This window comes from Anopheles funestus, chromosome 2RL (assembly GCF_943734845.2).
Source record: "Anopheles funestus chromosome 2RL, idAnoFuneDA-416_04, whole genome shotgun sequence".
NCBI lineage: Eukaryota > Metazoa > Arthropoda > Insecta > Diptera > Culicidae > Anopheles > Anopheles funestus.
In genome coordinates, this window is record NC_064598.1 from 88184733 (window position 1) to 88211917 (window position 27185).

Genomic DNA, 27185 nt, shown 5'->3' on the forward strand with positions numbered 1-27185 from the left:
CAAGCATCCCATTATCCCAGTACAAGAACTCGGGATCCGTTTCTTCACACCCTCGGATTATCGATCCTCTGCTGCGTTCGATTTTGTTCAATTTTTGTTGATGAGATCTTCTTTGTTCCACCGGAAAGGAAAAAATAAAGAATCTGGAACACATAGTTTGTCAATGTTGTAATCCGGTTATTGAAATGAAAATTAAAATTTAATTTGCTTTCGAAACGAAACACAATGGAGCTGTGAAAGTCTTTTTAGTTCGCTTTGTTGTCACCCGGACTCACTGCGGATGGAAGAGCGCATCGGTCCGTAGCTTGTACGTGTCAATCGGTACCATCGAACGATTGTCTTTTACGATTGGTTTGTCAGAATTATCGGAAGGAAAAAGGGAGATGGTTTCACCGCAAAGGAAAACGTTGGATGTCCTTTCCGTTTCGTACACAGCGTGTCCATTCGATGTATGAAGCTTCTCCGTTTCGTGATTGGACAATGGCTCTCGGAGCTTCTATACATTCTCCGACTATCATCAAAGAAGGAAAGACGTCATGAAAATAGGGACATTCGTTGAGGGTTGAAAGGCTACCGAACAAAAAGGTGAAAGAAATAGGTGAGACGAACAGAAACAGGAAAATAGATAGGACGAAGATGGAAAGACATTAACGAATGAATGAGAAACAAGTTTCATGTGAGAAGGCACAAGAATTCGGACATGCGCAACTTTGAATTTGGAAAATCCGTGATGCGATAGGTTGTGGTAACTAGAAGAAGTTCGGCCATTGCATAAAAGTGAATGGTATAACATTTTAGTGACGAATATTCAGTGGCGGATCAAGCTCCTTGGAGGCCTTGGGCAGAATTTCCATGCGGGGATTATGAATTGATGTATTAAAAATACTTTGTAGGGAATAAGATCCTCCAGGATCACTTTTTGACAACAAAAAAACTATTCTTGCTAAATTTGGTATGTACCGAAAGCTTTCATGACTCTAATGTATTGCGGTCCGATTGCTATTGATCACAATTTCTCCTTATCTCAAGTACATTATCTCAGCTGTTTCGTTATCATGACACACCTACATAATTATAAATGACGAAGCGGGTGGCTCTCAATTTATCTCATTCTTTCGCACACTCTCCGCTCCTGCTTGAGAGACGAATGAAAAAGTCTATAAGTAAAAAAATAATTCAACAACAATTTGTTACTCATTTGATGATTGCTAAAGTTTTCTATCATTTAAAAAAAAATATTTTATCTATATCTATTTAAAGAAAATTAATCTCGTTACATTTCAATACCAACGTTGGTTTACTTTTTTGAATGTAACGAAGGAAACTGCTCTAGATGTGTTTGGAGTGTGTCTTGGCTAAACGAAAGATTGCGCTTCAAGGAACAGCCACACGAGGGCGCTCGCAATCGTCAATAGTTGCATTTTCCTCCAACGAATGGTTGGACATTGAATAGTGTTTTTCATGGCATTTTTAACATTCAAAACTTTTGTCCGATTATTTTTTCAGGTGATAGATGTAGATATTCGTGGCTGGTTAGATGCAACACTGGAACCAACGAACTGGATGAAACACATACGCTGCACCTCCAGCTCAGGCGAAGCGAACGTGCAACACTTTCTCAAAGATGGTCATGTGAGTCTGGGCGAGAATGATAGCGGCCAACCGTCGCTAGGCGTCGGAAGTGGTGTCAAAAAATCCGGTAACTGATGTTTAACGTTTTGTTTTTTTTTTGGTTTTCTTTGTTCTTTCGTGGCTCGTTGCCCGCCGCGTCGTGAATCTATTTTCAGCTGTGGTACGAAGTGATATGTGATATCAGTCCCGGAAGGGAACTGTTGCTGCGACCGAAGGTTCCTCTTCATCCCAGGGATGGGCAAGACGAGCGAAGCAGCGAACGTGGCTCGGGTAAGTTGGGATACGGTGATCTCATGCAATACATTCGTAAACGGTCGGGGTATCGGTTCTTATCACACGCGCGTTCATCAGTTTCGAAACGTATGCAGATGTGATAGTTTGTTTATTTAGAAAGGGGTTTGCTAAATCTATATTACTGCTTATTGTGCAGTTCCGATACGATCATTTAATTGCTTGCAGCGCTTAAGAACCTTACCCTGTTATAATAATACCAGCAGCTTAATCACGCGAATATTCTTCAACAAATAAATCCGTCGCACTGTGTACGAACTAGATTAAAAGATTTACATAACAGACTAATAAAGTTCCAAAAGGGGAACAGAACAATTATCTAAAAAAAATGTCTTTTCCGGATGATTGGCACGTGCCTCCCGCTTGTTTTGAGTTCAACGTGTGACTAAGTGAGGTGTGCACATTTATTTCAGCTAATCGTTTTTCCATAAAAAATAGCGTCCCGCTTCAACAAATGTGGACTCAACTGATAAACTCATAAAAACGGGCATAATTTTAATCCGCACGATTAGATGATTATCGCGTGTCCGTTGGCTTTGCCCAGACAGCGTGAATTCAAATCCACTGTACCAGGTGGTTTGCATACAGCGCCATCTAGTGTTGAGCACATGAAAACGCATTGTTCCTTCGCCACGAGCCAATCAATTTTGTCTCCCTTTTTGCTTATGCATATGTAAATTGGATTAGTTACTGTGTTTTTTTTCTCAACGCTTAGTTTTACTGGCCTTTTTTTATTTTTAGTTCGAAGGTGTTTTTTTTCTTGTTTAGCGTGATTTTTTTCTGGTTATAAAAGCTTGTTGGTATTTTTTTGGTTTAATGTGACAAATGTATGTTACATTTATGATACCCTTTTTTGTAGATAAACGATAAACAATTTAAAAAAAAATAGCACCGTTTCATGCTACCATGAAAACGATTGGGATGTGTGTCGATGAAGTTGTTAAATTGGAAAGTGTGAAAAGTGTGCCTCATATCGTCAGGGGTGATTTTTTATTTATTTCACGATACACTTTTTTGTTTGAATATCCAACATAATGGCGTGAGAATTTGGATGTTTCTTTTTTTTCTTGGCGTGTACAACTTTAAGTAGACTTTAAAAAAAGCGGAAAATTGAAGATTTTTTTGATTTTGTTTTCACTGATAAATACAACTTCAACTAGCGCAACAGCTTAGAGTTTGGAGAATATTTCCGATAACAACATCCTACACACAAGTCATCAACGTCGCCATTCATTTATCACAGGATGAAGATCGATATCCTTTTTCCAGGGGGTTGTGTGTACGAGCTATTAATCATCCATCCCACATCGAACAGATCGATCGCGCAACGTTTGTCACCGTTCGAGCGGAACTTACTGCCAAAGCTTGACGATGACCAACACGGAGTGATGACAGGCGAAGCGATGCGGGATGAAAGGGTACAAAAAAAAATAAAAGGGTTACCACCGGGGACAACCCGCTTACGCGACCTTGAACTATGTTGAGCAAAAACCCTTGCGGATCTAGTGAAAAAGGTGGGACAATTTTCGGTTAATTGATTTTGCCACCACATTCGGTCACAACTGTCCTTTTTTTTTGGGTAGTTGATGACGTTGGAATACACTGTGTGTCTACACCCCTCTTGCTTTAACTACGCTCACCGGTCTAGCGGGTGATTAAGAATGTTGGCCGCCGTATGTAGCACCGAAACGGGAAGCTGACAGTTTATTAGTTGACGTAAAGGATTAATGTCCAAAGGCGAGCGTCAAAAAGTGTCGGATCCATTACAAAGGACATCAGGGTTTCGACCACAGAAGCGCTGCATGGGTTTGTTGAATCATCTGATGAGCGAGCGACAGTTACATCACACATGCGCTTTTGTACGACTAGTCCGAAGGGTCCTAATCGTGTTGTGCATGTGCCTGCCTGATTGCATTGACGGTGCGTGCCATGATCCGCATAGGGGTGGATTATGATTGGCATCCTTTCTTTCTCACTTTTCACTGCCCTATACTCCCCTCATATTGTGCATCCTCACCCGATGCAATAGACCCGTGTGTATCATCAAGTAGTGTGACTGTAACATTTTATTTATCTTTCGATTACAATTACATGCCCCACGGTTTGTGACCGGGATGGGCTACCGTTACATCGCGTTACCGTGTACACGATGATTTGCGACACGATGGTGTAAATCCCGGGGAAACGACAAATAATGGGGGCAAACATTATTGTCCGGTTTGTGTCGGGAGGGTCGAACCGAAACGCAAGGACGAAGGATAATAATTTCACAAAACAGGGCGCTTATTCCGATACGGTAGCTTCTCCTGTACAAATCGACAAAACGGCACGAGTGAATCTTCTTTTGAGTAGGTTTTTGTTTCGTGTTTCGTTTTTTTTGGTTTTTGCTGCGGGGTGTAAATTGATAAATTATGTCATCGCAAATGATCGAAGGTTTCCGGTGATGGGTAGGGGGGAAAAACGATGCAAAGGATGGAAGCAAACAAGAAAAAAAAGGTAATGGATCATCCGTTTTTTCATTCGTTGTTAGATGGGCGCGTGCATCATTGTCGGATCCATAACCGATCATTAACAGCTTGGTTTTTACAGAAGCCCAAACGAGCAATCGGTAGTTGTGTTGATCGCTTTTTACGCTCTTTTCCACCAAACAACTGTTTTCAGAACGAAGATGAAAGATGACTATGTTTCTTTTTTTGTATCACGGAAGGCACATCTAGCATAAATCATGATCGTATCATAATTAAGATGTTAACAGATTGATTTCTTTTACAAAAGCTTAATTTTATCTCCTTTCGCTTGTTGGAATACAATCTCAATAATCAAAGAGAAAGCATTGGTGTCCGTTTTTAAAAATGGCCCAATAAGGCTCCTAACAAAGATATGCAATTGGTGCTTTTGTATTGCATTTATCTAACTTCAGGCGCAAGCGTGTTGAAAATGTGTCCTTACCCGTGTGGGACACTATCCGAAATATAACGGGTCCGTGACGGTGAGGAAACGACAATCGAATGGTGGTCACGAGTCGTCACCACTATCAGCACCGTTGCATCTCGTGCAGCTCGTGATTTCCTAACCGTGATAGGAGATATTTGGTCATAAATTATAATTTCTTTCACCCACCTTACACACAGCCAGCCGTTTACATTGGAGGGAAACAAACGGTGGTCACATTAGCGAACAAACTCTCGAACTAATTTCCACCACTGGAGGAAAGGAACCGGAGGGACGGTTGTGTGGGTTGCAGAGCCACACACTTATTGACATGTGATTCAGCCGGGTCCAATAGGTTAAGGGTGTGCGCGTACGATGTACGGCAAAAGGTCGGCACGGCCTGATGATTGTGATGACCGAGAGATATTGAAAAGTGGGAAAACCCGCATCTGTTTTCGGTCTCGGGGTCACAATTTTCATCCCCGCATGCGAATGTGTTATGTGTGACGGAGGGATTGTTAGTGATTATTGTAGTATTACGAATGAGTTTAAATTCAGTTAAGGATTTTTACGTTGCCACTGGATGAAGTTGTGGTCGTGAAAATCTTTTCAAAAAGACATTAAACTTTTTTTGAAGAGAAATTCAAAGATGCAAATTGTTATTCCTTATCGCTATCGCTATCGCTATATAAATTCTACTCGTGCAGTAACGCAGCGTTACTGCAGTGTTGGTATAGCTGTTTTTCTAAGCCAGTGTTGTAAAACTTTAATTTGCCCAATATGAAAGCTCAATCAACAAACCCTGCATGTTCACTAGATTGATGTGGTTTTTTGGTTGTTGCACAGGTTCTAAGCCTACTTTAACTTATCGAAATGTTAATCGATACGATTAAATGCTCAGAACGATGGTTTCAGGTAGGACGATGCTAAATATTCCTTAGTAGGCTGGCTCAACAAATGGTACAAGTGGTGCGGTTTCCAGAGTGTGTTGGCCAAGTGAAAGTATTCAAGAACGCAAAATGAACCGCATTTTATCACCAGAATATTGAAGCAATATTGCACGAAGATTTGACATTTTTGAATTGCTGAGCGGGAATTGCTGGATGGTAGTGGCACGCGTATCTACACCACAGAACGGGCGATCAAATCCCATCCAGGCCAAACCCCTGTACGCAGGGCTGACTGTCTCGCTACGGCCAGTAATGACTGGCCAAGACTTCTTCAAGTTGTAATGAATTTAAAAAAAGAGAGTGAACTCAATACCAGGTGAAGATGCCTGTTAAGGATAAAAGCAATAGCTGGTGAAGATGGTGATAATATTACCAAGACCGGGGAACCGGGCTACTGGTACGCAATTGAACATTGCCAATTTTGAAAAACAGTGAAAACATTCATTAATATACTGCGTTAAGCCGATCTCATTCGTTGTCGGTGAGGGGTAAGGAATTTTGGATTTCCTTAGACATTTTATTCAAGAAGTTACTATTTTTTAGGTTACAGAAAACGGAATACATGTCATGCGCTTCGAAAATATTCCTTTTCCGTGGTCGATCCTATAATGACACATTATGAAATCAGGATTGAAGAGACGCCCAGTCTATCTCAAATGTAGTTTTTTCTAGCTTCTATCAAAATCTTCCATACTTGAATTTTCCCTACTTTTGCGATTGTAGTGGAATTATTGTGCGCAATTCCGACTGAGCCAAGTTCATTGCGCAATAGTAAATTAATAGAGATAGTAAATTGGAAATTTTAGATGGTTGAAAAGAAGCAATTCAAAACCACGATGGCCGGGCTAACATTAGCCTTGACCAACTTTGAAATCTGCAAAAAGAACGAATAATTAAATCGGATATCAGTAGCTCGCGATGAAGGATAAGGAACATTTCGATTTGATAAAAAATACTTTCACAGGTTATTTTTCCCTTTGGTTTTTACACCTGATGTTCGAAGCAAATTGGCATATTCCGTCTGTAAGGCTGGATTTCACTGTAAGTACCGTAGTATCGCCAATGTAAGCCGTAACTATATCAGAAAATTTTCAGCTTGATAAAAAAACTTTTACTAGATGTGACGAAAACTCCATAGAACATACCTCGGCATTACGTAGATCTGTTGTGTAGCCCTGTAACCGGGCCTATTAACTAGTTTTATAAAAATTGTAGCGTTAAAGGTTCATTTTTGTCTCTCTGAAACAAAAGCTTTTAAACAAAATTAAATATATTCCTGGTTCGTTTCCAAACTAAGACCTAACATCGTCACGCCTTCCTTAACACCATTTTCATCGCTGGGATCTTTCGCAGCAAAAGTAAGTTTATTCCCCTTACTTTTTGTTTTCTTGTGCCATATGTTCCAAACACGAACGGTATGTTTTTCTTATAAATTAGCTACAAACGAAAAGGAATGCTTCCTGGGAAGCGATTATTTATAATATTTTAAAACATTTTTTCCCACGAAATAACAATTCTGTTGCTCGAGCATAGCTGACTAAGTTTATTAAAAGAACTTAGTAATTGCTAGTGTAGAGACTTGTCATCATTAACATGTATCAAACGAAGAATAGATCAGATTCGAATTTAATTATCGTATTTACATAAGATTCACAAAATTAAAGCAACTTTTTTCTCTTTCAGTAGCAAATCGCGTCTTGTAGATAGTTTACAACGTTTCGCCTTTTTTGTACATCTTGTTCGTCCGTATTTCGGTACCGCACAAAACGACACGAATCTTTCTCACGATCGTATCATTCGATCGAACTGGTGAAGTTGATTTTCCCTCCCAACAAGGTTTGGTTTTATGTATTGTTTCACTTTCAAAAGCAAACATGTAGCGATGCGAATAGTTAATTGTGTTGAGTAAAAGTCGCAAGATCGCGCATGGCGAAGAAATGCAGACGCCAAATGATTGCGTACATTAAAGAGACGCTCGGTGGCGATTTCAGGCGTACGTGTAATAAAACTTGTTTCTTGTCGCTAAACCTCCTGCCGGTCGGTGATGTGTTTCGATTCACACGTAGATTGTCACGTGGCAAAAGAATGTAAACGTCGCAAACCTGAAGATTGGGTATTGCGTGATTTGATATTAAACTAAATTGGAAGGAAGTTTATTGGTGTGTTTGGAATTTTATATCCTTCCTTGCTGAGAGTTTTCGAGTGTCCTTAAAATGTTATTCTCGCATAAGGGGGCGCAAATCGAAACATGATGCGTTACGAGTAGAATTTTTACGTTACTCGAACTCGTTGCTCGTGTGCTCGTTTGACTTTTCCCGGTGCCCGGTCAGCACCACCGGAAGGTCACCCCTTTGAGCGGGGCGGGGGGTCAGTAACAGCGTGCCAGACATATCCATTATCTGAAAATCAGCCGGCCGGAACCAATGCGCGTACCGTGCCATTTCTGTGGTTGCGTTCGACCGTTGGTGATCACGATCGCCAGTGCAGCACGCACCTGAAAGAAGGCGAAATCAGATGTACGGTTGAAGATAATAGGTGCACCGGTGTATGAGGGTGTCCTGTAGGACTACTTCCGGTGAAAAAATTAAGGACAGCACGCGCCGTTGTATTAACTTCCTGTTAGGGTTATGCACCGTGATGACGACAACTGACCTTATCTGTCATCGTTTGATTTATGCCTGACCATCACAGTGCCAAACAACCAAATTGGAAAGGCGAGAGTTTCTATTTTTTTAATGGTTTATATTGTATCACAAGAGATGTCTTTCGAGTCTTCCGAGTGGTATAAAAAGGAGACCAAATTCAGATTTGCTTTTCAGTTTTCAGTTTGTGGTTTATTCCGAAAAGCTGTTGTTATGCCCTTTTTTGAACGTTAAACTCCCAGTTACAGTATGATCCACCGCAGGTGAATGAAAGGGTGCATACAAAATACACACCTGTCGGAATCCGTGATCCGTTGCGACGTGGAATCCATTTAGCGGCAAGAAAACCGTTACTGAATGAGTCAAGCGATTATGATAAAGCTGAAATATTTACAACAAAAAATATTGGGAAGAAAATAGTTTTAAGAACCATGCAACACTAGCATAAAAGTGCATGTTTTTAAAATAATTAGGAAGAGATATTTTTTTACGTTTTTCACGCACAAACTGAACGTAGATCTCCAATTTGAAGACCTCAAAACAACATATGGCACAACAAGCAGTAACTCGGCAGTTCTCATATATTTCCTTCTTTGGTTGGATGCGTTATCCTTCTTTCCGTTTTCTACGTTGTACAGACATCATTTGAGAAGCTCTCAACGGTAGAATGCACTACGTGGGAAAACTATTTTCCAGTAAGTCACCGACGACGATCACTCCTATGGCATAATGCATGTTTGATAAGTAACGCTAGGGAACAAAACCTTGAAGGAGAAGAAACCGACTGTACCATCTGACGCTTAAACTTTCAAAGGGGGCACCTTGATGGAACGAAGTTATTGTCGCAAGGTATCTCCCTATTTTCGTAAAGGAACGTAAAGTGTCCCATCTGTTGGCAATTTTTACGTCTGTTAATATTTCTCGACACAATTAAAGGTGTAGGTGCAATATGGTCTCATGAATAAAGTTAAAATGGAGCAATACCCTTTCATGGATGAATTGCGTGGGAATCCTCTTTTTTGACGGTGGTTTTGTGAAGAAAATTTTGAAGTAATTTCTTATTAGTAAAGTTTAATTTCAGAACATTTATATAGCCTTTACTCTTTGTTTAAATTCTTTCTTAAATAAATTATAATGTCTCTTTCAAAAAGAAAATGTTAAAAATTTAATAATTTATTGTTTGAATATTTAATGTACACGATTATAATTTAAAACGAACAATTTAATTGTCCTTCCATCAATGCTTAGGATCATCCAAAAAGGGAAAATCGAAACCAATTGCAATGAAAAGCGAAGTCAATTTGTCCCGTTCCGCGCTACGGAAACAATTACTCTCGTATGGAAATTCGATTGAATTGAGCCTCCGTTCCAGGGAACCGTCCCTGGTCAGGGTACAGGGTGGGCAAAAGGTCCCATAACCAAAGCACTAAAGCACAGTTGACGGTTTGCGTTACGCTTCATACCGTCCTGTGCTATTATCCTTTATCATATCGTGCGACACGTTATGATTGTATGAGCGAAATGGTAGATGCAGGTTTTTATTTTCCATTTCATTTCCATGTCCGAGTAAGATCGAGAGGTCCTTTGGTTGACCAACCGAAAACAACTTACAGACGCGGGGGTCCGTTGTATTCCTTCTCATCCAACCATGTCCTCTAACGTGCGTGACTGTGTGTGGGTTTCTGGCTGGGTGTACTATCGGAGGAAGCTTCCTTTTGTTCGTTGTCTCTTCCCGGAGCACCCATCCGAAGCGCTCCGTTTTGGGGAGACAGAGAGTGATGTGGACAATTTTAGGGGTTCTCCCTCGTAACGTGACTTATGAGTAGCGCGCGATACGATTGACTGCGTGCAGGTCCTTGGAAAGAGGGTGGTCGGTGATGTGGTTCGTGGTTTATGCCTTCGCTCGTGTTAGTGTTTTACTGTAGCATGTGTGTTGTTTGTGCTTACCTGGTGGAAAGGATTTTAACCGTGGAAGACAGAAGAAGGACGGACATGCGGGGGAAAGTAACGACTAGGACGAGGACTTGCTTTGATGCGACGTTGATTCCGGACAGTTCTGCAATTGAGTTTCAGGTGAAGACGTGTTCGGATGTTCCTCCGCAGTTCCGGAGATCCTCGTGAGCGTTACATTCGGAAGAGTGAAGTGTCTTCACTGAGCACATCTTCAACGATTACGTGTATCAGTTTAGTACGTATGGGTTTAGTGAAAGTTTAAAGTGAGTATTCTTATAGAAAAGATAGCGAAGTCAACCATTAATAGAATCGTGAACTTGAAGTTGTTCCAAAAAGCGTGACCCAAAACGTGAAGTGTGCTCATTTGTTTTCATTAGGGCAGAAAGTTTGCATTTGCACACTTTCAGCACATTATCAGCTCGGAACACTGTCAAGGATGTGTCAAGCTTTTTTTGGTGATGTACTTACGCGAGAGAGAGGGGCACAGAAAAAAAAACAATTAGTGCTCCAAAATATAGATCCGTCGATGTTTGGCAAAGGATGACTCTTGGGTTGGTAGTCTTCAGCTTTAGCCAAGCGACCGTGTTGGCGTCGGCGTCCGTTTCGGTATCGAATGATTGATTACAGGCAATCCAACCTGACCCGTCTGGGGTCTGAGCCGACGAGAGGGTGATCTTTGTTTTTTTTGTGGATGTCGATTGTTGTTCCATTCCCACTCCATTCTCGCATCTTCAGGTTGGGGTTGAAATCGTTTGCTCAACCTGTGCCTGAGCATGATGATGACCTCGGCATTAGGCATCAACTTCGTTCGCTGTGCGGTGCGTCCGAAAATTCCGGTGGAATGTGTGGCATAGATTAGTTTTGCCTTTTTCGAGGGCCATACATCGGGCTGGTAGTAATGTAGTGGTCCAATCCTTGAAAATGGCCGGGAAGGTAAACGTTATGAAGCAGCAACTCGATACCGTTATCGTTTGTTGGGGTGTAGGATGCTGCCGCTTCTGTCTCTGTGTGATCTCACTTTCGGGGCACGTTACGGAATGGGACTTGACCAGTGCCTCCACCGAACCGAGACCGATCTCTTTCTCACTGATCTCACATAACCTCCACACGATCACGCAGGCGTTCAGAGGGAGGGAAAGAATGGGAGAAGAGGAGAGAAAAAAAGTGATTGATGCGATTCAGTCACCGGTTTGTATCAACAAAACTACTGCTTTTTTGCCGTTCGGTAGATATTGAGCGGTAGAAAACAGAATGTCTAGGAGAGTGATCGTACATCCAAGACTATTACTAAACTTTTTTTTTCTCTCTCCTTTGCCTCACACTCGGTTGGCCTCCGGAACGGGGAGTGGTCACTCCGGTCCGGGTGTATATCATTGCTTCACATACCGCGCGGTTTGATCGATTATCTGTCTAGCGATCATTTGGCCTCCCGAAAAACTAGCTTCCATTTCTACAGTGCGCGCGTCCGAATAGATTCGGGCACCCATTGTTGACCGTTTGGTGTGCCGTGGAGCGCTTCTTTTTCGCATCCAGTATGTAGCAAATTCTGCCTGAATGGGAGTACGCTCTTTTACTAAGCGATAACCACCACCCGATACAGAAGGACATTTATCATCATTGCAACACACGCAATTGCAATTGTATCGTCAGACGTGTTGAAGTTTAATTGTTCATTGGGTCAGTTCGCGTACAATAGCGATCCTTTCACCCTTCTGCCGCTCACTATGCTAATGAAGTTTTCTGTATTGTTCTTTCTTTCTTTTTGCGCAACCTCCCCCCAGGCGGTTCCCAGCACAGCGACAACTACGAGGACGAGTACAATACCTCGAACGATCTTGACTCTAGTCACAACAAGGAGCAGCACCACCATCACAACAGTAGCAGCAGCAACAGCAGCGGCAGAAGTAGCAACGGCAGCAGTACCCGTGCGAACGGACACCATCCCGAGGACGACAGTGGTAACGGAAGTGGTGAACCGCACCAACATCATCACCATTCGGACGTAAAGGAGGAGGACGAGGACGAGCACGGTATTGACGCGCGGTGTGTCGTCTGTGATCGGCAGTGTCACGATATTGATCAGTGAGTAGCAGTATGGGCGCACACAATTTATTATGATTTGTCTTCCAATTTCTTTCGGAGTTTACTTTCGCTAATGGTGACTGGGAGGTCTCGAATGCCGGTCGTATTTACCGTACACCGAGGTGGGTGGGTGTAACCACACTATGACCGGCTGCCTAATGATCATCGATTCCCTTCATGTACCTGTGGTGTGGTATGCAACGGGGTACTTCGAATCTAAATCGAATTATTCACCGCACCACGTGTAGGAGAAGATCGATCGAAGCCAGAAGCAAATATTTGTCGGTGGGAAATCAATTTTCCTACTCCCACTAACATGGGCGCCTCATTTGCTTCTTGCAAACGCGCAAACTGACCCATTCCACTAGGTTTTTTTTTGTGTGTGGCGTTTTAGCGAGTAATTAATCTTCACCCGCCGAGTGTCATTTTATTTGTCTTTGCTCCATGTTCCTCCTTGCTTCTCTTGGTAGTAAAAAAAAAGTGTAGTTGTAAGGGACCTACCATTCAATACAACCCTATATCGGTACCGATACCGCCTTGCTAGGGTCATCAGATTTCAGGATGCATGAGTATGGGTCACGTGTGTATCGAGAACGCATTATGCCTGAACCGAACCAACCGGCCCGTTACATGACGGGAGATGCCTTCCCGAAGTGCCGGCGGGGTTTGAAATAATAAATTTGCGTCCACCTACGACTCAATTTGTTTGCTGTCTTCGGGTAGGTTTGAAACAATGCTCCAGCAGCTTACGGCGTGCGCAGCTTACGATCCCGTACCACGTTCGTCACTCGGTTGATGGCGCTGTAAGCGAACCGTTTGCGTCTCGATGGTGGTTTCACCGCCACATAAATCGTCAACAAATGCAATGATATATGCTGAGGTGCATAAAATTATTTGCACCACGGTGCAGGTGAACACACTGCATCCTGCATTGGAAGGATGGGAAGATGTGTGGAATTCTTATTACGTACCACTTTTTTGTTGTTGTTATGAAAACATGTCTTCCCGACAAACGTACGTCTGAATGTGGCGGGTATGGAATTGGGCAGAGCACGAACTGGCGGCCAAGGAAAGGAAAGACGCGTTACCAGTTTGGCCGTTTGGCGCCATCCTTCGCTCCATGCCTGCGAAGGAGGGTAGGGTAAAACCCATTTTACGAACGCGCATAATAAACCAACCGAGTTAAACGACGTTCCCCACGTGCCAAAAACTCCCTGGCACACACCAAGAAAAGCCGCATCATCACCGGGCGCATTCGGCGGTGGAATTTAATTTACGATTCCATCTCCTTGCGGTACTCCACTTACGCCTCCGGAGGTTTCTGTATGGGAATTCGGACGTTTGCCGTGCAAGTACGGCGCTAGCGGATTAAAGCAGATCGATTATCTCGCGGGAATGCGGAACGACACTCTAGCGATGGTGCTCCAACTCCAAGCCATGCCATGGTAGAGTAGGTGAGCGAAAACGAAAGTTTTGAGGGTGGTTTATTTTACGTCTCCAGTGCGTACTGCACGTCCGCGTCCGTGTCACCGGGGAAATGATGGACATTGCTGCGGGGTGGCGTTGATATCTTGGCTAGAATTAATTTCTTCATACGCACGGTTGACGTTTAATCAGTGCTATTAGCTCTAAATGGATTAAATTCATCATTTAAGTGGGTGGTTGTTACATTAGATGCGTGTTTGGCGGTGGTTCAGAGAACTGGTTAAAAAAAAGTCCTACGTGCTTCGGTTGATATGAGGAAGTTACTGTAAAAAAACGCCATTAAAGTACCTGTGAAATTTTCAGTCACCAGGAGAAATAGCTGGAATTTGGACATCTTTCAAGGAGCCTTACTAAACTGCTTTAAATTATGGAACACAACTCAAAGGCGTTGAAAACTGTTCGTTCATTATCAAAAACTTTCTCACCCGAACCTGTTTGATTGTGTCCCAAGATCCGTTTCCCTGTAACAGCAAACTTCGCAACACTGTCTCCATGGTGTCATCTGTCACGATCACACAGACATGATCCAGTTGTTAACCCTTCCCCTCCCTTCTTTTGGGATGTGTTTCATCAAAAAAAAAGAAAAGAACTGGTCGCGAATGTTTTCCCTTTTTGCCTTTTCAGCTTCACGTGAGCACAGATCTGAAATCTGTTTGTGTGAAAATTTTTATGTCAACCACCATGGGGCAAGGTGATGTTTACATGGCAAAACTGTCCGATGTGCACTGTCTGCGAAGGTGGTGTTTAGGTGACGCTTCTTGCAAAAGGAAGCTTTGCTAGGTAGTTTGTCCAATGGGAGGCACTGCCACTGTTGTTACAGGGGAGCGAAGGTAATAATTTATTTGGTTTGTAACAGATTCACGACACGCAATAATAAGTGACTGATTTGGTGTATGAATAATTGACCAATCCGAACACGGCGAACGTTGGCAAGTGCTTCCGTTTCGAAGGACCTTTTTTTTGAACGTTGTTCTGTGTTTGGTGGAGGCGGAACTCGGTGGTAGTGTTTTGTGCCATGACACTGGGTAACTGTGCCCGGTAGTCATGTACAATGGTGTTGATGGGCTCGAGCGTGTTTGAAACCGTGTCCTGAGCGCGTCCGATGAACACTCCGTATGGTTCGAGTGTACCATCGCAATGCCGTAGGTTTTTGGTTGGTGTTTTACGATGACAGCAATGATGAAACGATTGCATTATGAATATTGCATCAGTAGCATTACTTTGCTGGGATTGCATTTTAATTACTGTTTCGCATTTAATTCCTTCCTTCGTACGTTGTTGGGAAATTGGAATTCTTTTAGAGGATACCGAATGATCTGATAAAATTCCTATTAAAATAATGTTATAATGTTTTCTTCCAACTCTCTCCCTACCTGTTTGGTGTCTTGAAAAATTCTTCACGAAATCTTCAAATAGCCCACATCCAAAGCTCAAGAAGAATTGAGAAAGTGACAGTGAAATATGTCTTCATTTGTCCGTGTCAGGGTACCGCCACCTCATCGACACCTCGCTATCCAACAGTCCAACAGATCGCACCACCGCCTGTGTACAGCTTCGTGATCGATTGTCCGAACGAGCGAACCCGCAAACGGAAGTGACCGAAATGAATCGAAGAAATCAATCAACGGTTGTTTTGCGGTGCTGCTGGCGCTATTGGATTTACGTAGCAGAGCAACCAGCAGCAACCATACGCAAAGACACGCTGGTAATTACGTACATGTCACTTTCGATCTCGATCGCGCAGAGCAGTGTACAGTAAACACCTGGTGTCTACATTGCAGAGGAGGGTCCGTTGCTGCTCGGGTGTCTTTTTTTTCGTTATAATAGAGCAGCCTCACGCGCCGCGCATAACCTTTAAAACGCAGGTTTCGATCGAAGACGGTTACTCGGTCAGGGCGGTTCAGGGGGTCGTCCATCGCTAATTACAATCAAGCTTTTTCCTCCGACCCCGGGCGCGGACCCGGCCGCTAGTTTCCGCTTGACCGTGCTTATCGACACCGGATCGACATTCGGTGCGTTTGTTTGCTGCGAGCACGGGTTTTGGAGGCTATGTTCTATGTGTACATGTTGAACATTATTATTACGATGATGATGATTTTCCGATTCCGAGGATCGTGCACGCTCCTGCTGGGAGTGTGATGTTTGGTTTTTGGCCCGTTCTTGTGATCGTGCGGCCACGCGCGCACGCGATTACTTTCGACCGAACGCACCTCGAAGCGTTGCACGAGCCCGCTTACGGGCGCCTGTCATCGGACGGTGAAGAACCTACCGTTTCGCTTCCAAAGTTTTCTTATCTAGGCTACTTTATCTACCTCCGGGGTGGACTACTTTCCTTGTGCCTGGAAGTTTTTTATTTTTTTGATTAAAAATGTGTCGATCGGTGAGCTGCGGCTGCTGTAGATCGGTGAGCCATCGTAGGAAGCGGTAGGCGCAATTATAACTCGTACCCATCGTAGGTTAACCCTAGGACGCGGGTGTGATTGGTGCTTCCCTTTTGCGGTGATCACTCGTCCGATCTGTCGTCGACCACAATCTGGTGCCGCCGTAGCACAAACAATCGGTCAAACGTCTTCCTTCGTTCGTTGCCTTGTACGGAAAGGACCGTTGTTTAATGAAGCGCAAGCGCAAGACCTAGATGCTTTGCCACCCGTATCGAACGAGCGAGATCTCGTTCTGCACCGGATGTGCATTGGAAAAAGGCCACCTCTTGCTGGGGTCACCATTGTGTTTAGAATGCCGATACGGGGGTACAGGGTGAGCGATAGATTTTTATTATGTCCGGGTAGACGGAACGTTTCGCAAAACCTTCGCGGCTGTCGTGTCGTCAAGCGACCGGGCGCAGTTTTCGTGCAAATTATTCACGCCTCTAATTGTTCGCACCGGTTGTTTGGAGGGTTTTGTGTGCACCAACCCACAGCCCAACCCGAAAGATCCTCGGTCCGCTCGGGCACGTGGGGCCGCGTGTGTTCCCTTCAGCGTAGTTGTGGCCCCAAACCGGTGACATTCAAAGTGTGATATCCAGAAGGATATCTACCGGGGGGGGAGGCGCCGGGTCGTAACCAGACGACGCGCCGATTCGTCGGCCCCGTGCGCTCGCGGTCGTGATGAGTTATGTGACATTTTCATTAAACGCGCTCGGTTACTCTCGGACGGCCCCAAAAGGGTTGTTTTGCACGCGGTTCGTCTTCTAGCTGCTGCACCGTGGTTGCTTTTTGGTAGATGTGACCACACGCGCGTGTAGGTGGTATCGGTTTGTGTTGTTACTGTCGCGCAGTCTTGTCTAGCCCTCCAACAGCGCGATCGCATCGTCTATGTCGCGTGTTTTGCGATCGTACGCGATCATAACTTTTTGTGCGACACAGTAATGTACGGAGCAGTACACATGGAGATGTGTGTGTGTGTGTGTGTTTGCGGGTTTTTTTTGTGTCTTCACCGAAGTTATTCATTCAAACAAATTATGTTTGGCCGCCGAAGAATGCTGCTTTTCATGACACATGTCATGTTTAAGGTGGGAGAGTGTCTTGGAGATAAAAATGTGGCTACATCGACACAGCAAAATAAGAAGGAATTAGTTTAAGAATATCTAGATACACAATTGCATAAATGTGAGAGTTGTAATCAATATACTATATAAAGCAAAAATTGAGTAAAATTACTCTATTGTTCTAGTTACTCAAACGCAAAGACTCTACTATTTCAGAGCATTGCTGAAATCTTCCCAAACGTCGTCTAAATCTGGTACGGATTGGGAAGAAAAGTCGTCTTGTTCTGGTTTAACAGCGATAAGATCAACATGTTTCGGAGAAGAGGAGGAGAAAAAAACATACACCCAGGAACAACGACCGGATGACAGTGGTGACAGTGTCATTGACATGAGACATCCAGAGACAGAAGGAGGACGAATAGCGTTTCCTGTTTTCGCACCCTCCAGAAAGCAGATCATCGAACTCCTCATGGGAACGAATCTTTGGACCGCTGTATGTTTGAGAGTGTTGAGAGGCTTTTAGATTTTGTTATTCAATTTACTTTAAGGAAGAGTTCCTTGTCCAAGTTGTAAAGCTTTCCTAGACGAAAAGCCTTGTTAGGGATGTTTTTTTTTGGTTTGGTTTTCTTCTCAGTTCATTTTACTAGTTCCACCTTGTGAGGATTGTACGATCATGGAGCTCGATCACCTCGCCGGTTTTAGTTCACAGCTATTGCGGAGGCGTACTCAACACATAGGCAAAGTTTTGCGAACGTCAGAAAAATTCACCATGCCGATCAGTCATCCCCCCAGTGCGGTAGATCCGCGGATGAATTTGGAGACGCGAAGGGTTTTGTCGAGTACGTGGTAGATCGCGCTGATCTTGTTCTTCATTTCCGTCCAGCCCCGTTGGTTCGGCTGCAAAAAGACGTAGATTTCTAATCTGTAAGCTTCGGACTGATGGGATGTTTGTCGGGCTCGGACCGTTCCCGGTCATGTCGCCGTCCGCGCTACAACGGGTGGTAGCTCTTACCCTGCCACAGTCTATCACTTTCACCTTCGAAAATTTGCCGCAGAAACATTGGAGCGGTAACATGTCAGTGGGCGATACGGGCACAGTTGTCGTGTAGGGATCTGCAAAAGCTCACAATCTCCCGTGACGCGAACTTAGCGGTAAAGTTTACGTGTTTCTGCAAAGAAGTTTGCCGAGCGAGATCGATTAAGATTCGGGCGGCTTGATCGATTTCCTTTCGCTTTTAAATCAGCGCACGGTAATGGTAAACAACTTCCACGGCAGGATACTGGACGTGAGGATGGTTGTTATCTTTGCGCAATAAATACAGACCGCATGTAGGCGGAAACACAAGCGAGCTCCGGTACATCCTTTTAGATTTATGTGGGGAAGAGTGTCGAAATCCTTGAGTTTAAACCCGTGAAACTTGAACTCTTTTAGACCAGCTTTTGTAACACTGTGTACTGAGTTCTCATGTTTAAAATATTCATGATGCATGTTCGGGTCAGTTTAGGACAGGGGTGTGTGATAAAAATCATCACTCATACCGCACCACCTTTAGCAACACGTCCAACGATAATCGCTTTAACTGTGGTCAAATCACCCTTTCAATCAACAATGCACCCAGGATGATGATGATATTGCTGCTTCCGGACTGTTGGCCCACTATACGTACAATATAGCACACACTAAAAGCACCTGCCGTGTGAACATTCAATCGTGGTAATCCTTTTTAATGATGGGAACCAACGCAGTACGTGTTCGTGTTTCATCCGTCCGTCGTTGTGTCATCCACTCGAATAAACAGACACCCTTTAGTACATTGTGACATGCTTGCCGATGTCCCCGCACAAACAGTGCATAGGATAGTATCAGTAAATTAAAATGCTCTCTTCGGCATGGGTACCATTTTTTTTCACTTGTTTCTTGTTTTGGGTGAAATACCGAAAAGCACAAGGTGAATCAGCAAACAACTCACACTGCTCAATGTGGCTTTTGCCCTGGTTTGAAAAAAAAGGATGTTGTTTTACTGATGAGGGTACCCGCAATTACGGTTACTTCGTTTATTGAATAATTAACAAGTCGCTCCAACAAAAAAACTTGTGTAATGAAGGTAACGGATGGCAGGTTCGGGATCGTGGATGGGCGTTGGAATTGATTTGGACGCGCCTCGAAGGTGTCGGATCGTAAGAGTGGTCAGATAATTGTACCGGGTGTGGTACCTTTCCTCGATGAACAATCAATTTGGGGTGATTTGTTCTTCCGGAGAAAGGACCTGCCATGGCTTTTTGGGGGTCGCCTATGGGGCGAGATTCGAGACACGGCAGTGAAGAAGGCACAACTAATGTTGATGTTATGAAATTTACATATTATGTCGCTTTATAGACGATGGACCACAGGAACGTTGTTGATGTACGCCAATCAGGAACTATTCGGGCGGGTTTTTGGGCAGCTTGCTTTCGGTGTATTCGGAGGAAGTGGTTGGCATTTGGTTTGGAAATACACCCACGAAAAAGTGGGCTCTCTTCACCGCGAGGACAAAAAGGCTTCCATCCTGGGTGGGTGGACGGACACAATAGTGTGCCTCGGCATAACGCGTTCAAATTTGTTTGAATGTTCCATGTACCGCCTCTCTTATGTAGTGTTGTTGTACTGGGGTGGATTTCCTCCCTCTTTCTTCTTTGTTTTTGATTTCCCCGCGCGTCATGCCGACGATGATGATGATGATGATGAGACTGAGAAATCGTGCACTGGATTATTCATGAATGGTTGAAGGCTTTACCATTGAACGGATAGCGTACACCCGGTGTTCTAGGCATAGTGAAGCATAAGCAACCGTTACTGGTTTGGCGTTGATTCTGGCACACGGGGTAATGGTGATTTATGCTGCCGCTTTGCCATTATTCTATCCACCCACACTGTGGCGGTGGCACTGTCCCAGCAGGAGTTCTCTTGTCGGGTTGAATATTCATAATCACACTCAAACACACACACACACGTCCCTTCAAGGCACTGCTTCGCTCGGGTTTGACTAATTTTTGATTTCGTAACGATCTGCAATTCGATGTTGTCGGCGGCGGGTATTTTTGATTGAGCATAAGAGAATCGGTTCCGATATTAATGTTGCTTTATTGTCTTTCCTCTATTCCCGCTCTTTTCCGCTATCCAACAGGCTTGACGATCATCTCGTGATCTCGCACCATTATCCAAAGGACGCCTACAGGTGTGAGCTTTGTCCGAGGGCATACAGCTACAGACCGTCGTTGCTGCGACATCGAGCGATCGTACACGGTGAGCTACGGCGCTTTCCGTGCGAAAACTGTCCCAAAGTAAGTACAGCTTTAACTAAAATGCTTTTCGTTTTCTTGGCCTGTCGTTTTTGTTTTAATTTTTGGTGTTGAGATTGCGCATGAAGGTAACTGAATGAAGCCCATGATGATGTCCTTCCTTTCATTCTAACGCTTCCTTAACGTTCCTTGGTCACTGTATCTAACTCTCTATCGCCCCTAAAAAACTGTTTAAAAAAATCCTCCAGAGGTGTTTTGCCCGTGTTGCTGTGGTAGAGTTTCGTTTAAAATGCGATTGTGTAAATTATTTTTCTTCTAGAACGAAGATACCGATGTGAGCACAGCAACCCCCAACACTTCCTCATCGAGCGAACTATTCAGTTACCTTCTGCAAGCTCATGATAATAGGGTAAGCAATCCAAATCACTCGCAATTGTTTCTGTGTTTTTAACCTGCCCCAGTGTTTTGTTGGGGTTTGTGTCTTTGCTATTACTGTTGCCCATCCGCTACATTGGTGGGAGTTCTGGGAGTGATCTTGGGTTTTGAAATGTATCAAAAAATATGAAGTTGTGGCCTAGTTTATGAGGAAAATTGGAATGCAATTCACCTCCAACAAACAAGCCCCCCGCGATAAGCGCAAGGGGTTAAATAATCGATATTGCAGAATCGAAAGCATAACCTCCAGACGCTCCAAATCGTACCGAAGTCATCCTCCAATAGTTGGGAGCCTTTCATTGCCCGCTAGTAATCAAATGCTGCTTAAGCAAACAAAACCTTTGCCCCGCGTGATGTTTTTGTTTTTTCCCTCGTCGTCATTTGCCCCCTAAAAGCTTACTTCTGGCGATCGGAATCGGAATCGAAATACTCGTGCGCCCGTCCCCGGACCAAGTGGATGAGGTTTAGAAACGAAACGATTATTATTGGTTCGGGTTGCTCGGAACGGCAGCCTGCCCTTTTTTTGTGAAAGATCGTTCCGAGCCCAGTCGAAAAGGGGTCGTCGGCACTTGGGCACACTTCACCGCGGAAGGCGACGAGAGTTCGTGCTTCGTGTTGATTTCTGTTGGTACCGTTTTTTGGGGGGTGCTTTGGTACGAAGGAAAGCGGAGGAAAGATCACTCCCAGCCACAACACCGGTTGTCGTTGTCGATCCAGTTGACGAAGATGGGGTAATCAATCATCGAAGCGCGAGCAGCAAATACACCCGCTCGTGTCCGCATCGCATCGATTTGGTGCCCGTCGTTTTTGGGAGAAAGACTTCGATTGAACTCGATAGATAAGCGCTCGTGACCTGCGGCTCTCACTAGGGGCGGTTATATTATGGCCGTGGTTTTGCCGGGCCGTCTTGAGCAACAACCGCACCACCTTGCCCCGAGGATGTACAAGTGACGTGACGGAATTTGACAGTTGCCATGATCACGAGTGCCGGGTGCGGATTATGCAACCGGTTCAGACTTATTAGCAAATAGCGCGGGTCTTCGTTCTACACGGTGATGATGTTAGATGTTAGGTGGGTGTTGTGAAATTTTATTTTCAAACTAGTGCTTGCTGGACAGTGTAGTCAGAGGCTCAAGAACCTCTCGGGTGTGGGTCTTAACCTAACCGGGTAGGGTCTCATTTATTATTATTAATGATTGCAACAAGTAGCAGCCGAGCTGGGTTTTTTTTTGGTAAAATTGTTAAACAGACCTATTTCGAAATTGAAGCGTTGCTCCAGAACGGTAGTGGTTCTAGCGCACCAGTGTCCAATGCGATGGATTCCTGTGGTGAAGATGATGATAAAGGCTAGGAGGCTTGTAAACAAGATCACCGAGCAGCAATTTATTAAAACTTCCACCCCCTTTGTGTGTTCCCTACTGAAAGTTTGGACATTGCCGAGGTATACCCGTGGTTGCTATTGTTTCAGATGCTCTCTACACTGGAAGAAGGAATAGATAGTCTTATCTGCACATTTATGTCAACGAATCAATAAAACTGGCGCATTAAGGTGGAAGAAGAAACAACACTAGTGAACCGAACTGACCACCTACAGTGGCAGTATTTGGTTTGTCGTTAGAAATCCTCTGGGCAGGAATCATGATTTGGAATAAAATTATGATTTTAATCCCCTCGTGTAAGCGGTTACACACCCCACACAGGAATGGCGCACAAGATCGATCGATCGTACCGGGATCACCTGGGGCGGATAGATTCAATTCCAACGCGAAACAATGGCTTACCGGAATATGACTCGGGTAATGACTCGGTCGCATAGACTGAATGTCCCATCGTAGCCGTAGTCGACGTCGTTGCCGGTAGTCTCCAAAATGGTTTCGTTGCCCGGAAGGTTTTATCGAAACCGCTCCAATATGGATAATCGCGGTCATGCTTTCATTAAGCCGGGATGTAGTGTTTTGGGTCGGTAGTTTTTCGCTCTCCAAAAACGGCAGCTGGGAGTAGACAAAAAAAACTTCAACCTCCCTGCTGGGCGAAGTTGAATTAAATTGCTCCACCGCAGCAGTACTAGTTTTGGAGATAGACAAAACCGATTCTACAGAAGAAACAAAAAAACACCAATATTTACCTCCCAAAGGGTCTTCTCCTTCTAAGGTAGTGTGCCGATAGTCTACGCTGCATGTTACTTTCCTCGTTATCGTTTCGCAACTCCTTACAGGAGCATTGAGGGAAATGTATGCAAAGATAGAGTACAAATGCAAAAAAGGGCGCACTGGGTTATGGGTTTGTCGCCGTATTTTTCCGATTGTGTGTTATGCACGTTGCACACGGATACTTCACCATTTCCGGGTTGAGTGTGAGTGGAAAGACAGACCAAAAAAAAAGATAATCAACCACAAAAGTTGGTTTGTTGGTCTCGTTTAGCTTAGTAGCGTGGTCAGTTGAATCATTTCGTATTTGAAACCATAATGATAAGAAATGTGTCGATCACGTTAATCCAAATAATGTCCTACGTTTCAGTTCTAGTGATTGGTTACGTAATGGAGTCATCAGTTCCTCTTCCGCTTGTAAATCGCAAACAAACAGTCGCAATAACAGTCGCAGCACATACCGAACGTATCTATCGATTGATTAAGATACAACGTAAACACGAACGATATCTTTGCTAACTTTGCTTGCGGTCAGTTTTGCTTACGCCTGTAAGCACTACGCGTGCAGTCAAGCACAACGCGGTACAGCCTTCTCGCGGCACACACACACACACACTCGACACCCAGCTTCGCGGCAAGATGTCTCCGAGTGATCTACAACCAACGGAAAGAGACAGTGCGGAACAGTGGCGCAGAAGCCCAAACCAGGCGCCGCTAGCTGCAACTTCTAGGATTTGATTGGATTGTTTAGTTTTCGCGGTTGCCAGTTACGTACGACTGAGTGACGTGGAGGGCTGTTTTTTTTTAAAAGAGTAGTTGGATCATGAATAGGAAAAACTCTCAGTCAACCATTTGCAGTTAGTTGAAAACGAAAGACAAAAAAAAAACACACGGCTCCATGTTGCATTGTATCCCTTGTCCCGCTTCTCGAACCTTGGTTCCCTTTTTTCCAAATGTCCACAGTTGTTGGTTCGGTAACCGCAACGCACAGACACAGGTCGCTAAATAGACATTTCCAATCTAATCATTTTGATTTATTTCTATCGGTAGCGGGTGAAAAAAAGGTACGGCTTTCCCCCCTGGGGGCCGCGGTAACAGGCGATCCGGGGACGGTTGGGAACTGTCAAAAGAGAGCTGACCCGAGACGCTACCGTGGGGTTCACCTTTCAGCGGGCAGCGTGAGGTAGAGTGGAGTGATCAAAATCCACCCGCTAAATATGTGTCTCAACTACACAAAAATGCTACCGCTGGGCACGGCATGGGGTCCCGCCGGGTTTTGTCCGGGACTGCCAAATCTGACAGCTGATTTTGCTAATCACATTTATTCTTCGCCGCCTTGATTTGAAAGCAGTGGCCGGCACTGGTCACGCAGTTTACAACGCGGTGCGATTCAGTGTGTTTTAACAATCGCACGGTGAACCATAAAGCGTATATTCCTTTCTCCTTCATTTGTACTGCTGTGAGGGTGTCCGTTCCGTTTTTTTAGATATTAGGACGATATGATTCGGTACGGAGATTTAGTTCTTGCGGATAGGAAGGTGGTCGCGATCGCGATCTTACTACACTCTCCATTACACACGCACAGCAGGATGCATAATGTGCATTACGTCCAAGCAGTGAACTTAGAGGCTAATTGGAAAAATGGCTTGAGATAATTGGGAGTCACAGTCTGTTAATTAATGCTAAAGATAAGGTGCTATTTTAAGCATTGAGAATGAAAATAGATGAGCTTATAAAATAGCCACGCTAAGAAAATCCATTTATAGATTGTACGCTTAGTTAAGTACCGAACGGTCACATGGCGTTGTGACATCATCATGCGTGGTTCGGTTGGGATAATTGCAATCTTCGGCAAAGTAACTTTCATTGAAGCCATTTTAGTTACCCGTAGGTTAGTAGTACCAAGCACGGGAGTAGTAAGTTTGAACTTTGTTTACTTGTTTATCCTTCCCACTATCCTCTCTCCCGGCTAATACCCAGACGGTACTTGTTTTTGGGGCGGGTACCCACAAAAGCCCACAAGATCCCAATCGGCAAAACCATCGTCACGAACTGTCAATCTTGATTAGTATGGTGAAGGCGATAGCGAATGTTCGAACCGAGTGAATGCAGGAGGCAAAATGAGGCAAAAAGGGCCATGATTGCAAGCGGCTCCAGGTGTTTCCACGTTAGAAAGGGCCTTGATGACCATTGCTTTTGATGTATCAAGTGTATCAATAGCTGACGGGTTTTATCGGTAGTCGTGTATGGGAGATATACCCTTGAGAATCAACTAATGAATAGATTAAACTTTGGTGGAATTTTAATATTTATCTTTCAATTTAATGCCGAATGGGAAAGGAACTTTGTTTAGACTGGAAAATTGAGAGACGTATGTTGGGCTTATATTGACTACTTAATTTGAGAAGTCTTCAAGAAGTTCAGTTTCAGTAGAACTATTTTTAGCTACTATGTTCTGAACGTAACAGTTCGGCAAACTAATTCATTTGCTCCATTGACTTCTATTCTCGTCTAGGTTTTCACCGATCCGTCGAATTTGCAGCGTCACATCCGGACACACCACGTGGGAGCCCGTAGTCACGCGTGTCCAGAGTGTGGCAAGACGTTTGCCACCTCGTCCGGTCTAAAGCAGCACACGCACATCCACTCGTCGGTGAAGCCGTTCCAGTGCGAGGTGTGCTTCAAATCGTACACCCAGTTCTCAAACTTGTGCCGTCACCGGCGTATGCACGCCGATTGCCAGGTGCAGATCAAGTGTAACAAGTGTGGCGATAGCTTCAGCACAACTACGTCCCTTTCGAAGCATAAGCGTTTCTGTGACTCAACCGCCGTTACGCGTGCCTCACTACACTCGGGAGCCCATCCATCGCATCTGCGCCATCCGCACGATCCTTATCCGCACGGACGGCCACACCCGGGAGCGGGTCAGCAAGGTACTGCCGGTGGTACGGGCGGAGCATCTGCAATTGCAGCCGGTACTGGAGCAGGACCACTTCACGCGCTACCACCCGGTATGGCAACTCCACCGAATCCATTCCTTATGTTTCCCGGTGCACCTTTCTTTGCGCCCGGATTTCGACCATATCCAGGCATGCCGGGTATTTTTCCACCGGCACCGGGACAGGTTCCCCAGTTTCCGCTGTCCTTCTTCCCGAAGCCGGCGGCACCGGGACCACTGCCCGAACCGGAACGCAGAACCCCGTCGCCATCGTCTCGGCATCTTGGTTTGCTCGAAAGCTACGGTCAGCAGTCGATGAAGATTTCACCACCGACCGGTGAGGAGGCCACAAACCATCTGCGACCGTCACCGGCACGTCCCATTCCGGTTAGCTTCAACTCAGCGGCAGCGGCTGTTGCGTTGCTGTCGGGATCGCCTGGCCCATTAATGGGCAATCATAATATTCCTGCAACGGAATCGGTTCAGGAGCGAGGCAACAACAACAATCACATCAAGGAAAACAACAATCACAATCACACGAACGGTACCAGTTCCTACGGTGGACAGACCGCCCAACAACAGCAGCAGAGACGAACTTCAAGCCGTAGTAGCTCGGTAACAGCAGCGACCTCCGTCAAGGAAGAATTGGCCCGTGATTCTTCCGATACCGAGGAAGGAGATACCGGACTGTCTGCGATTCGAGTAAAGAATTTCTCTACACGATCCAAGAACGCATCCGGAGAGACGAGCAAGTCCCCTGCATTGTCAGAAAACAGGAGTCAATCGCACCGTAGAAGAAGCCGTACGGTGGACGATGGTGATACGTCAGAATCTGAGGAGTTCTCGTCTGAAGCAAAGAAGGTACGTATTCTTGACGAGTTATTCAACACTACTTTGGTACCGTAACTTGATAATAATGTTTGATATGTCCTTCTC

General features: G+C 44.6%; 1 protein-coding gene and 1 long non-coding RNA gene across 3 annotated transcripts in view; one reads left to right on the plus strand and one right to left on the minus strand.

Moving 5' to 3' along the window:
• LOC125762904 (uncharacterized) overlaps window positions 1-27185 on the minus strand; it is a 271270-nt gene that overhangs the window by 18606 nt on the left and 225479 nt on the right. The window lies entirely within an intron of this gene.
• Window positions 1-27185, plus strand: part of LOC125762877 (transcription factor hamlet) — a 42083-nt gene that overhangs the window by 12533 nt on the left and 2365 nt on the right. Inside the window, exons 2-7 of one of the 2 annotated variants that reach the window (XM_049425457.1) lie at window positions 1507-1632; window positions 1788-1902; window positions 12181-12481; window positions 20615-20771; window positions 21049-21138; window positions 25827-27110. In XM_049425457.1, coding sequence (XP_049281414.1) covers window positions 1507-1632; window positions 1788-1902; window positions 12181-12481; window positions 20615-20771; window positions 21049-21138; window positions 25827-27110 — 2073 coding nt within the window. The remainder of the gene's footprint in view (window positions 1-1506; window positions 1633-1787; window positions 1903-12180; window positions 12482-20614; window positions 20772-21048; window positions 21139-25826; window positions 27111-27185) is intronic. The other variant, XM_049425458.1, reaches the window with a different exon arrangement.